This window comes from Papio anubis, chromosome 4 (genome assembly GCF_008728515.1).
Source record: "Papio anubis isolate 15944 chromosome 4, Panubis1.0, whole genome shotgun sequence".
In the NCBI taxonomy this organism is placed as follows: domain Eukaryota; kingdom Metazoa; phylum Chordata; class Mammalia; order Primates; family Cercopithecidae; genus Papio; species Papio anubis.
This window is the reverse complement of record NC_044979.1, coordinates 1659244-1673292: the sequence shown is the minus strand read 5'-3', so window position 1 is coordinate 1673292 and position 14049 is coordinate 1659244. Positions and strand designations below refer to the sequence as shown.

Below are 14049 nucleotides of genomic sequence, written 5' to 3'. Positions count from 1 at the left end.
TACCATTTGTAAGTGCACAGTGCAGGGCAGTAAGGGCCTTCCCCCCACTCTGCAACCGTCACCATCACCACACTCTTCAGGGCATTCTCATCTTCCCAAACGGAAACCCTGTCCCCATCAAGCCCCTCCCCAGTGTCCCCTCCCTGAGCCCCGGCCACTGCCCTCTACTGTCTGCCTCTAGGAATCTGACGCCTCCAGGGACCCCATGAGGTGGAATGATGGGAGGCTCATGACGGCTTCATCCCAGGGCCAGTGGCTCAGCCAAATGAGATCCCATATGGAAAGTGCCTGCCCAGGGTCTGGCACCAAAGAGCTCAGTAAATGGGACTTCCTTTCTTCCCCCAGCCGCCTTTCCTTACGCCAACTGGACTCAGATATCCCCTCCAATGGGTGTGTGTCTTTCCCTCAAGGTGGCCCCATTTGGCAGGTGGGAGGCATCTTTGCAGATTAAAATACACTTTCTAGAGAAAGGCTTTCTAGAGAAAGGCTATCTGACGGGTACCCAGAGCCGCAGGCATCCAGGAGTAGAGCACGGACCCCTGCCTCCTCTCCCCTTCCTTCCTGACATTCAGCCTCCCCAAGCAGAGTGTTTACAGCAACTAGCGCTCAACACCTGGGGGTGTCAACAGATGGGTGCAAGGTGTTAAGACTCCTCATTTAGAAGCATTGAACAAAATAGTAAAACCTCACAAAGCCAAACTCGTGTTCCTAATTTAAAATTTATTGGAATATTATTAACCCTCCTTGAGATCTAGAGTTTTAGGATTTTAAAAAGAAAGTTTTATGCACCATGAAGTCCAGACGCCAGCTGAGGCCAAGTTCCTGTGTGACGTCTAGGCGGACAGCGGCGTGCATGGAAGAGGGAGCTCGATGCCGAGGACGGCTTTTCCTGCCTCCTGCAGTGATGTTCACGACTCTCACCACCCTGGCTGTTTCCACCAAACTCTCTGGCTTCTTTTTCTTTTGTGTTTTGGATGTCAGCACCCTTTTTGAATTTATGATCCCAGAATGAACATCATATTCCAGATACGATCCCAGAATGACCAGCATAGAGGACAGTGGAAATGTTTCTTTCTAAGATCTTGAGATGACTTCAAATGATGTAGCACAAGATTGTCCCATACTTAAGTTTCCTTTCCATTCTTCCTTTAAAATTGTTCCATACTTAAAAAAAAACTGTTTATATGACAAAATGACACCCTCAACCCCAAATGGGTATTCTTTCCTTGAGGTATGTTTTCTTTCTAGGCCAGTTTACTACTTACTAGTAACACTGATTTCTGAACTGTCGCTCAAACTTCCACAGACCCCTCTGAGATGGAGTAAGGACCAGGAATTAAGCTGAATGATTTGAAGGGCACTCACAGACAAGGAATTAATTTGGGGTACATCTTCCTTTAGGTAATGAATTTATTTTTAGGAATTTCTTGATGTAAGTCAAATTTTGGAAATCAAATTCTTGAAATGCATCCAGTGTCCATATAGAGCTGATTCACTGCAGGAAAGCGCCGTGTGTGCAGTAGGTGGTGACCCTCTGTGGATTTTCGTGCACGTTCTGGGCTTTGCTCACAGCCGCAGCATGGACAGAGGTGCTGTGGGCCCCACGGGAAGGGGAGTTGACGGGGCCTCACGGTGCCATGCTGGGGGAGAGGCTGGTGTGCGTGGAGTGACCTTGATGCCCCATGCTCACTGAGGGGACTTCCCCTGAACCCCTCTTCCAGGCTCCTCCTTTCTGGACCCATGGGCCCCCATACGGCATTTCTTGTTGAGGACCTTGGGGCCCTCCTGGCTCCTCTGCCTCCCAGCCTCCCAGTGACCTCTGAACAGACTCTTGACCCATCACCATGTCATGTGGGTGCCAATTAGCTGTTTGGAAAAGGTATTTTTTCTTCTTAGCCATTGTACTGGGTAGAATCATGTACCCCCAAATCCATGTCCACCTGCAACCCGTGAATGTGGTCTTATTTGGAAATAGAGTCTTTGCAGATGTGGTCGAGTTAAGGTCACACAGGCTAGGACGAGCTCTCAGTCCAATGACATCCTTAGAAGAGGAGGGAAATGTGGACCCCGACATAGATCCACAGTGGGGAAAGGCTGTGTGACAGGGAGGCGGAGATGAGGGGGACACTTCTAACCCCCCAAGGAGTGCACGGGCTTGGGGCAGACACAGCTGTCTTTCCCATCACGGCCTTTCTCACGCTTGTGCTTTCTTCCTGGAATTCGCTGATTACCGACAGAGAAGAAACACCTGTGGACCCACCCCAAGGAGGAGCTTCAGATGAGCATCAACAGCCAGAGATAAAAGGAAGGTGCTTTGGGATGATCCATAACCTTCGGTCTGTGTCCTGATCCTTGGTCAGCATCTGGGAATGGTCCAGACGGGGGATGCAGGAGGAGACGATGCTGATTCCAACTCAGCCTGTTGGCTTCGTCACCATCAACTTCACGTTTCAAATTCAGCTTTGTCCTTAAAAGTACACGTTACTGTAGGTTTGGAAAAGTTCTGCTTTCCGTGGGTGGTTTTAAAGACAGGTGTTGCTTCTTCTGCCTGCATTCTGCTAAGCCAGACAGGGCAAAGAGAACCCTAACTTTGAATTTTTAAGAATGTCAATCTTGGGGCTCACTGGTAATTACTCAATGGAGAGCAACGCCTGAGAGATGCTGACATTCTAAAATACACGGTTTAGAGGCCCTCAAGCAAACGTGACTGTGCTAGGAAGCAACTCTCCTCCATCCTGCTCTGTGTGGATTTAGGACATCGACGGCAGGCAGCTCCTGTGTTCTGCACAGAGGGATCCCCAGGATGAGGGGGGATGTGGAAGCAATGACGTCGTGGTCAGGGAAGTCTGCAGGAAGCAAAATGAAGCAAGTTTCTTTAGTTCAGGATTTCTCGGAGGCTCTGCTGGGCTGGCGCGCTTGAGAACATCCTGGGAGGGCTGAGACTACTGGCTGTGAGCTCTTGTCTTAGAAAAGCTGTGACCAGGTTGAGGGACGCTGGGGTTTCCTGGAACCACCTGATACCTGATGACCGAGATGCGTCTCAAAATTATCTTGCATTTCACCTTGCTTTAAAATTTGTGTCTACTTATTTCATTTAGAGATGCCTTATTTCAATTTCAAGAAGGTATGCTCTTTGATAATCACTCTGAAAGTTTATAAGATGTAAACACTGATCAAATGAATTGCCTCCAACAATCGCAACTATCCATAACAAACAGTAAGAAATATGGTTCACGCCTTATATTCACTAGCCATGTGAATCTGGACACGCTATGAGCCTCTGAGTCTCACGGACCACAAAGACTACAGGTCAGCACGTGAGAGCTTCACACAGGACCCAGCATCTGTTGAACGGAGGGTGGAATGTGGGCATCATCATGGTCGTTGAGTGTGGACGCCGAGAGCCTTCACACAGGACGGAGGGTGGATGTGGCACCTGCTGAACAGAGGGTGAATGTGGGCATCATCGTGGTCGTTGAGTGTGACGCCGAGAGCCTTCACACAGGATAGAGGGTGGATGTGGGCATCATTGTGGTCGTTGAGTGTGGGCATCATCGTGGTCGTTGAGTGTGGACACCGAGAGCCTTCACATAGGACGGAGGGTGGATGTGGGCATCATCGTGGTTGTTAAGCATGGACACCCTCCAGACCCTGTGGCTTTGCTGGACAGAGAAGTCTTGCACAGGTGAGGAGATGAAGTTGATGTTGGGCTGTGGGGGCCCAAGGGCTCATAAAAATGAAAGAACACATATTCGGGGGCACCCCACACCACACATAAATAAGCACGTTTTGGGTAATGGGTTGAGGTGGATGAAAATTCGGGTGGTATTAGGACTCTGTGGGCATTCCCTGCCTGCCCTCCAATTCCAAACACTCTGTCCTTTTCCCTGAGAAGCCAGGGTGAGCACGTGCAGCGGGGGCATCCCTGGATGGGCCCTGGGGCTCCATTCTAAGGGCAGAGCTGGGACAGATGGGTCCATTCTAAGGGCAGAGCTGGGACAGATGGGTCCATGTTTCAGGAAGGCAGGTGTGTGCCATCCAAAGAAGACCTTCCTACCACGAAACTCCCGAGATGATGGGCCCCAGGGTGCCATCTTCCCTGGGACAGGCATGTTCTCACCGGGTTGGGCGACTCCCCAGCAGTGACAAGGAGGGAACTCAAGTGCCCCAGGGTGCTGGGACCAAGAGCCCCCAAAACCATCCAAGTGTCACAGGTTCGCCATGCCACGCCAGGATTACAAGCTTCAACAATGTCACACAGAGATACAGTTTAGTTTTGTTTGTTTATTTATTTATTTTCAATAGCACGAAGACACAGGCAGACACAAAGAGCAGGAGGTCATACCGACGTGTTTTAGATCCTGGTGTCATCCGAGCTGTCCTGGGTAAGTGATGCCATCTCTCCAATACCCACGTGCCTTGCCCATAAAATGGGACGATGGCACCTGAGGATTGAAATGCTCACCATGCAAGGGTGCTCGGAAGCCCTCAGAAACCCTGGTCTGTTCCTGACTTTTCTGGGAAGCCCTCAGAGACTGTTCTCAAGGGCGGAGAGAGGAGGCCGTCCTTCCCGTAATCGGAGTCATGCGAGGCTGACGGGAAAGCGGGAGAGGGAAGTACAGGGAATAGGAAGAGCCTGGAGCAGAAGTGAATTTACCGACTCCAGTGCACGGCGACATCAGGAAACGTCTCACCCCAGTGCTGCACGGGCGCCCGTGGATCGCCAGGAGGCCCAGGCTGTGGATCGCCCGGAGGCCCAGGCTGTGGATCGCCGGGAGGCCCAGGCTGTGGATCGCCGGGAGGCCCAGGCTGTGGATCGTCAGGAGGCTGCAGCCTGGTCCCAGCATCACTGCTGCGACAGGCACCTCCCTGCCTGGATTCTGCCACGTGGGATTCTGCGTTGCTTCCCACCTTTGTCCCCAGCTCGAATCTCCTTAGGAGCTCCTCTCTGCCAGGCTCGGGGATGGCTGGTGTGCCTGACATGTGGCCAGCGCCTGTGCTCCTGTGGTAACTCACAGCCACGTTCCAGGTTCCAGAACCCATTCCTATTCAGCTTTGTCATGTGGCTGGTGAGGGAGGACCCGGAGGCAGCTGGAGAAGGAAGACCCCCCTGCCCTCTGCGTGTTGCTCTATCTGCTGACGTTTGACGTTCACATCAGCCCTCGTGTCTGTGCCTCCGTCTGTGTGACCTGGGCTTGCGCCGAGTCGAGGAGCACCGCCTGGCCTTTAGATGCCCTACGGGACTCCAGGAGAGGAGGATAAACTGCACGGGGGCCCTGCTGTGACCGTCATCGTAACACCACCATGGAGAACAGGCACATTTTTCAATAACATGGAACGATGTAAACACTTACTAACTTTATCCTCGCTGTTTTATAAAATGCAAATGTAAAGTGACTTAAAAGTAATGATCTTGAAAACATTACATCTCTCAAAGGGAATTTTTTTCATACTCAAGTTTTGGAAAACAAAAGATTGATAAGAAAAAATACGAACAGACTGAAATTCTGATATAAGTAACATTTGATGAGTGTCTGCAAGAAGTTTGATTGGCTTAATCAGATTCAAGACACGATTTGTGACCCAGCTATTGAGATCTTCCTTTCAGAGAGATTTTAATTTTAAAAAGTTCACCTGCCAAAAGTCGGCCACGGTGGCGGGCAGCGGTCCCTGGGTGGCGATGTACGCGGGGTTCCTCGGGTCGTGATCCATCTGCAGAGACAAGACCACATGACAGCGGTTAGCCAGGAGGTTAGGAAGCCCAGCGGTTAGGAAACCCAGAGGTTAGGCAGCCCAGAAGCAGAGCCCGGGTTCAGGAGGAGAGAAGGGTGGCGTCTCCTGAGCTGAGCAACACACAACTTGCCCTTTGCTGATTCAAACGAGCACCCGGCACAGATGGGGACCCAGCCGTCCCGAGCTGAGCCACCTCGTCTGAAGGTCCAGCCGTCCCGAGCTGAGACACCACGTCTGAAATGCTTTCCTTATACCTGAGGTTGAGGTTCTAAGAGCGGCATCAACAGAAATGAAGACCAGTAGCCCAAAGAGTGCAGACAGCTGTCATTAGCCCACTCAGCAGGTACAGGCCCATGACATGGATGAGCTTTCCAGCCTGCAAGTGACCCCAGAGCTTCCTGGCCACGGAGCCCACCCAGGCTGCCCCGTGTTCAGGAGAACGAGCCTCTTGCTAGAGACACAGGCCTGGCTGGGCCGAGGCTGAGCTCCAGGCTCTCAATGGAGAGTGTGAACGTGGTTCCTCCAGGCCCCAAGGACAAACTTGCCAGCGTCCTGGGAGAACGAACCAGCGCTACCTCCTGCTTCCCTGCTGGAGTTAACTTGTCGTTTGTGGGGGCTTGTTTTTGTGTATCCTGGAAAGGGGGCATGGGCACAGCCGGTCAGCCTGGGCTTGGGCCTGGGTCTGCAGCAGAGCCGGGGTGGAAGGGGGCACGGGCAGAGCTGGTGGGCCTGGGCTTGGGCCTGGGTCTGCAGCAGAGCTGGGGTGGAAGGGGGCATGGGCAGAGCTGGAGTGGAAGGGGGCATGGGCAGAGCTGGTCGGCCTGGGCCTGGGTCTGGGTCTGCGGCAGAGCTGGGGCGGAAGGGGCCATGGGCAGAGCTGGTCGGCCTGGGCTTGGGCCTGTGTCTGTGGCAGAGCTGGGGCAGAAGGGGGCATAGGCAGAGCCAGAGTGGAAGGGGGCATGGACAGAGCTGGTGGGCCTGGGCCTGGGTCTGTGGCAGAGCCAGGCAGAAGGGAAGGTGGCACGGGCAGAGCTGGTCGGCCTGGGCCTGGGTCTGTGGCAGAGCCTGGGCAGAAGGGGGCACGGGCAGAGCTGGAGTGGAAGGTGGCACGGGCAGAGCACGGTTTGGGTTTGGTCTGGCAGGAAGGGGGCACGGGTGAGCTGGGTCGGCTTGGGTTCAGAAAGGGAAGGGGGGGACTGGCAGAGCCGGGCTGGCCTGGGCCTGGCCCAAGTGCAGAGCCTGCGGAAGGGGGCACGGGCAGAGCCGGTTGGCCTGGGCCTGGGTCTGCGGCAGAGCCAGGGTGGAAGGGGGCACGGGCAGAGCCGGTTGGCCTGGGCCTGGGTCTGCGGCAGAGCCAGGGTGGAAGGGGGCACGGGCAGAGCCGGTTGGCTCTGCCTGGGTCTGGGCAGAGCCAGGTGGAAGGGGGGGTAATGGCAGAGCCGGCTGGTCGGGCTCTGGGTCTGGCGGTGAGCCAGGGTGGGTGGCATGGTAGAGCTGGTTGGTTTGGGTTTGCCCAGGTGGAAGCAGGTGGGTGGAAGGGGGCACGGGCAGAGCCGCGGCGGAAGGGCCTTGCTGGGAGTGGCTTTCTGTTCTGTTTCCCCACCAGGCAGGGACCAGAAACAAAGAGCGCAGGTGTGGGCTCTCCGGCTCCCCAATTTGTCTGAACGCATCCTGCTAGCTCCAATGGGAGAAGGTTGGCTTGGAAGACCATAATTATTACATTTATTTCGAAGATTAAGCACAGAAAAAAAGAAAAAAGAACATGAGGACAAAGCCTCGAGAGGCAAGCAGGATTTGAGCACATTGCTGAGGGGAGTCAGATGGAGGCGGCTCTGTCTCCCAGAGGGCAAGTCCAGGCCACCCTGCAAAGGACATGAAGACACCAGGTCATCCCTATCATCCCCAGGACTCACCAGCTCCTCCCCACACCTCCCAGAAGCATCTGCAGAGACTGACTCCCGGAGAGCTGGATGCTGCGCTGGGGGAACCTCACCTTGGGGAGGCAGCTGCTTGTGCAGCCGAAGCACAGTCCTTCCTTCTATTGTGTCTAGGACTAAAATGTACTCTTTTGCTATCAGGGTTTGATTCGAGATTTACGATGCTCCAGATTTCAAGGTAATTATTAAGAATACATTTCTCATTGTTCAATTCCCACCTATGAGTGACTAGAACTTAAAGTATAATAAACAATAAAAAAATAAAAAAAATTATTTTTTACATCACAAAAAAACCCCCCAAAACCCAAAAAGAATAAATTTCTTAACACAGTGAAAAATGAGCAAGTTTTAACCCTATGTAATTTTAAGCCAATGCATGAGGACATCAGTGGTGGCCCCCATGTCACCTTGAGCACTGCTGCTGTTGGGAAGCTGACGTGGGGCACGTTTTCTTTAACAGCCAGCCAGTGAGTCCCCGTGCAGCCGTCACCAGCCCCAGAGATGACGGCTGTCAGCACAAAAGAAGGCACCAAATGCACCTTATAATTATGTTCACCATAAAAGAGGGGCGAGCATAAAGGAACAGATGTAAGTTATTCTCACAGAACAACACGGTGACGCTAGCCGGGGGCTGGGGGGAGGCAGGGAGAAAAGCTTTTTGTGCATCTGATTTAGTGATTCATAATTAAAACCGGACCTCGTTTTGAAATTCACCACAACACACACAATACAGGTAAAATTATGTTACTGCCACTGAAAGCCCCAATTAGAATGTTTCAGTAGAAAAATGCTTAGCAGAAATAAGGAGTTTTGATTTTTTGAAATATGCATTTGTTGGGGGTGACAGCTATTTACAGAGACCCTGTCTCTTCTCTGCAAATAGTAATGCATAAAAAGGAAAACCCCACCTCCTTCTTAAATGTGTGTGTGTGTGTTTTTTTTCTTTTTTTGCCCAGAGCAATTTCTACAACAACACATTTTAAAATTGTAAGCATGTTCAAACTGGCACATTTAGTTGCTTTCAAAATGAGAAAAAGGTGATTGAAAGTAAAGTTCTGGACAGGGTTGCAGGAGGGTCGATAAGGTGACTATTGAGTTAGGTCTGAATTGTTAAGGTGTCCTAAAGTCCACACACCCATCACCTGTTCCAATGCCCAAGACAGGAGCAAATGCAGTCAGGTGCTGCAGGGGGATGGCTGAACACGAAGTACGGGCTGCGCAGACTGAGTGGGGACCGGCCTCACCTCCCTCCTGCCCACCTGCCGTCCTGTGGGGGCCACTGGGAAGGTGGGAACAGCATGATGATCTGAGTGGTGACATGTGTTATCAGTTTCACAATAATTCAGGAGACAATTACAATCATTTAATTCCTGGCACATTCTGTTGAACAGAAAATGATTCTGGGCGGAAGGATTTTGTGCAAGCAGCGACTGTGAAGGCCACAGGCGGCCTCCTTGTGGTTTCTCACAGCCTTCGAGGAAAAGTCAAGCAAATACTTAACTGGCCACACAGATTTTATTACATTTAATGTTTTCAGGCAGGATAAGTGGCTGTGGAGGAAATCAAGTGAGTTTCTACTAACACTGCTTTTTCCAGTGAGGGCATTTGCCTGACGACCTGACGTGGCAGGTGTGTGTCCCTCTATCTTCCTCGCCCAGTGATTACACAGCACCCACTCCAGCTTCCTCCGATCTTCGTTCTTAATCTCCGCCTCCTACTCGTTGCTCTGTTTCATTGCAATATACTTTTTATTTGTATGACTGTTATGTTCCCGACACAAACTGCCTGACTGTGGGAAAAGGCCTGTCAGTGTCTCTGGGTCTCAGTCCTGATATCTGTACGGCAGGTGTGCTCAGGGAGTGAGGAGCTTGGATGTCAGTGTCTCCAGGCCTCAGTCTCCATATCTGTACGGTGGGTGTGCTCAGGGAGTGAGGGGCTTGGATGTCCGTGTCTCCAGGCCTCAGTCCCGATATCTGTACGGCGGGTGTGCTCAGGGAGTGAGGAGCTTGGATGATGCAGTTTCTAAGTGTCCTTTAGCTCTGGATTCCAGCACACATGTATGTGCAGACTCATCTGTGTCTATGCGTGTGTCCTGGTGTAGGTGGTCATCCTGAAACTTTCAGTGAACACCAAGTTGTCGGCTGGTCTGCGGCCCGCGAACATGTGTCCATGCTCTCCTCAGTGAACCACAGAAGAAGGAAGGACACCGCTTCCCCAAGCACAGAGCTGCCGTGCCCTCCAGTGGTGTGCAGGGCCGAGCGTCTGAACGGTGAGGTGCTGTCATTTCTGAGCGCTTTCTCCCCAGATGAGGCTTCCGCGGCAACACATCCCACCCGGAGAGGCCGGTACCACAGAGAATCCAGTGTGACTCATTCCAAGTGACTTCATGAAAATCAATGGCCAGAAACCAAGTACAATTAAGAGTATAATTCTGTTTTCACTTTTTGTTTTTGAGATGGAGCCTCACCCTGTCATCCAGGCTGGAGTGCAGTGGTGCTATCTTGGCTCACTGTAACCTCTGCCTCCTGGGTTCAAGCGATTCTCCTGCCTCAGCCTCCACAGTGGCTGGGATTACAGGCATGTGCCACCACACCCAGCTAATTTTTGTATTTTTAGTAGAGATGGGGTTTCACCATGTTGGCCAGGCTGGTCTCGAACTCCTGACCTCAGGCAATCCACCTGCTTTGGCCTCCCAAAGTGCTGGGATTATAGGCATGAGCCACTGCGCCCGGCCTACTTTTTAAAAATAAAAATAAAACCCATTTGTCTGTGTTGACTCTATTATCCCTTAGTCAACTGATTCTTAGGAAGACGTCATATGAACTAGGAGACTAATGAGGTGTGTTCCTCTGTCTCTCTGAATACACAGTGTAAAGACGGCCTAGTGATGCGCGTTATGCTATCGGAGGATAATTACTAAACAAGGATCTTTAGAAACTCTAATCTGCATGAAAAACTTAGCCACATTTTCCCCAATATTCCAAACAAAGTTCATTTTAGAAATGAAGCACTTAGCATGTCAGGACCACTGGACTGTGTTCTGCTCCTGAACTCAAGTGATTCGCCCGTCTCAGCCTCCCAAAGTGCTGGGGTTACAGGCATGAGCCACTGCACCCGGTCAGGAGATGGACTTTTGAACTTGAAATATTTTTATATTGTGTTCTTAGGAGTTGAGATTTACTTAAGTAAAATACTGAATATAAACCATTATTATACATAGAAGTTTGATTGTAAATAACTGAAGTGGTTCCCATATTTGGCCAATTTCTTATGCTAGTCAGAACATCCAACCTCTCTTCCTTTTCTGAAAAGCCACTCTGTCCTTACATAGGTAAATGCATTCTGAATTAAAACTTTAAATGATTGTTTTTCTCCCTTAATAGACAGTGAAATGAAGAATTAAGCTGATTTTTAAGTGTCATTGGGAGTTTCAGGGTTGTCCTGGCAATAAAGCTTGTGTGCTGTCTTTGAGTGGGCTGTTACATGAACACCATTTCTCAACTTGGTGTCCTCAGTAATAACCAGGCTGTTTTAAATGTAGCTCATGGGTTTCTCTCTCAGACAACCTATGAGGGAAAACAGAATTCCCATTGACTTTCATGACCTCTGATTTAAAAGCAAAGATTGCACATTATTTACTACTGGATGCCTTCCCTGAAATGTAATGAGGACTAAGTACAAATATGACAGATGTAATTATCATAGTTTTATCCTGCACAGCCAGGGCCTTCCTTTGCTGTAATTGTAAGCTTTTCATTCAGCTGCCACTAGGAAGGTAATTATCATTGTACCTTCAGCTATTTCATAAAGACGAGTCACCATCGATTTCTTCTGCTTCATTCTTACAACCCAAATTTGGAAAAAAAAAATTGTGGTATGAAATAAAGGCAAGACATAAAAGGTACCATAGAATTACTTCTCCCTCCTGGCCTCACCTTCTCACCCAAGCTCCTGCCCAGTAAGGCCTGGAGAGGGAGCGGCATGAATGTGCAGGAATTCATCCCCCAAACACACACCTCCTCTAGTTTCCACACGAGCATGAAAGTTGTCCACCGTTTCCAGCTTGACACAGTTGCTGCCCTGGGCACTGCTGCCCACGCTGGCTTGGCTGTGGCCTGGAATAGCGCAGACATCTGCAAGTTGGAACCCATCAAGTGGGGGAGAGTTGGGCCCAGCTGCAACACTGAACTCTCGTCTTTTAGGCTTGTGAATCATGGCTTTATTCCTCATTTTGGCCTCATCAAACGGTTCATCTCAGGGAAAAGGGACCTCAACATGGCTTTTCTTTTCCTTCGGACAGTTTCGTGTTGCCAACTCTGCTGCACATGGTACAGGAACGGAACCCAGGCATGCACACCTGGCTCTACCAGAACGCATGTTCTGTTCATCAAGTGAGAGGCTGGCACGTCAGTGAGGCTTTGGTTTGATGTTTTTGAATTAGAATTGATGACAGAAAAATATTACGTGCATCATATCTTATTAAGGAAGATGAATGAGGATCTTTGAAACCCAGACGGAACCAAGGTTGGGAGTCAACCTCTGCTGGAAGGAAGTGATTCCTTCTTAAGAATGAACACATAAATAGAAACCTGGGTTCAGGTGGTGTAGACCAAGTACACTAGACCAGTTCTTCACTTTGAATTCACTCTCTCAAAGCCGAACATGCTCACTGTGTGGGCCGTGAAGTGCCGGAAAACGGGACTGGCTCAGGCATGTGGGCATCTTCCCAGTGTGCTTTATCCCACGGGTGTGCTGAGACCAGCAGAGCCGAGAGCTGAGCACCGTCCACCATCAGTGGCCACTGAGACCAGCACAGCCAAGAGCTGAGCACTGTCCGTCATCAGTGGCCGCGGCCTGCAGGCAGTGGGGCCAATAATTTCATCCAAAGCTCCCTATGGATGAGCAAAGAAACTTCAAGACACCGTAGGGTATGATTTGTGCCTCGATCACCTGCTCTGTCTCACTCAGCCCTAGAACAGTGTCGCAACCTGCAGGCACCATGTTTGATTAAAGGCGAATGTGGAATTTTAGTGAGATGTCCTCATGCTTCCCCGAAGACCAGAATTGAGAAGAGTTGTTTAAAGGGGCAAACATGACAACCAGTGTCTGCCACAAATCCGCATGGAGCCCCAGCCTCTCCATTGCTGGTTTAAAATGCCATCCACCAGGTCTCCAAAGCCCTGGCCCTGGACAGTGTCCCATCCCACCCCCACCACCTGCCACCATCTGAACAGCCAGTCCAAGTGTCCCTAGCCTGTGGCTTCAGCCTTCTCCACGCTCATTTCTCTCCCTCCTCTGCTCACCCTGGAAGGGCTGCAAGCCCCCCCATTCAGCCCTGCTCCCCCCAGAGGTCATGACAGGGAAGGGGGATGCCCAGAGTTAAATAGGGTGAGAGCCGCATCCAGCATGGGCTGAGAGGAGCCCCTGGGAAGTGAAGGACCACAGGCCACAGGGACTCACACCTCATGGTGCAGGAGCTGCCGCTACACTTGTCCACAGAAACACAGGACAGCTCTGATCTCCACTGCACCTGTGTCTATCCCAGGGGGAGGACCAGCCAAAAAACGGTCTCTTTCTTAAGAAACAGGGTCTCATTCGCTGGAAAAACTTCAGGAAAACGAATCTGGAATTCTGGACCTGCCTCCGTGCTACTGATCATTACAAAAAGCAGAGACTGAGGACTCGTGTGCCCATGCCCAGTGAATAAACAGGAAATGAGTAGCTCCAGGAAGAGGAACGACACCCACTACGAATCTCTCCTAAAAGCCATGTCTTCTAGTCAGGCAACTGTCCAGTCGCCATTGCTGGATGTTCTACAAGTCATGGAACCCACCGCCCAGCGTGAGCCGGGACCCACACAGCTCATAAACAGCCCCACTGGTGAAGGAACAGAGGAGTGGCGGGAGTCCAGTGGGCAGAGTGGGTCCCGTGCACCACAGAGACGCTGAGCCAGGCAGGGATGCGATTTCCCCCAAGAACCTTCCCGCGTGATTTGCCGTGTCCATGACACCCAATGGAAAGCCCGGGGCCACTGCCCTGGCGACACACTTACGATGGGGCTGGCGTTGATGTAGTCCGAGTGGCTGTGGCTGTTCTCCGCCTTCAGTAGGACCCGGGAGTGGTCATCTGCAAGGACACAGTGCAGGGGTCAGCGGAACGTTGGCCCACCCAGCAGCATGAGACCCCCACCTGGCCTCCAGGGCCCACCATCCAGCAGCGTGGGACTCCCAACCAGCCTCCAGGACCTATAGCCCAGCAGTGTGGGACCCCTGCCCAGGCTTCAGGGCCCACCCGTGTCCTCTCCCAGGACTCTGCTCACACCCTCCTGAATGTGGTTTCTAATGTTCCTGTTCCCATCCTCTCCTCTCTTTGTGATCCT

General features: G+C 51.4%; 1 protein-coding gene across 3 annotated transcripts in view; it reads right to left on the bottom strand.

Moving 5' to 3' along the window:
• LOC101026166 (protein tyrosine phosphatase receptor type N2) overlaps positions 1 to 14049 on the bottom strand; it is a 973501-nt gene that overhangs the window by 50673 nt on the left and 908779 nt on the right. For all 3 annotated transcript variants that reach the window (XM_021935384.2, XM_021935383.2, XM_021935385.2), the window contains 2 exons: positions 13723 to 13796; positions 5635 to 5712 (listed from right to left, as the gene is read on the bottom strand). In XM_021935384.2, coding sequence (XP_021791076.2) covers positions 5635 to 5712; positions 13723 to 13796 — 152 coding nt within the window. The remainder of the gene's footprint in view (positions 1 to 5634; positions 5713 to 13722; positions 13797 to 14049) is intronic.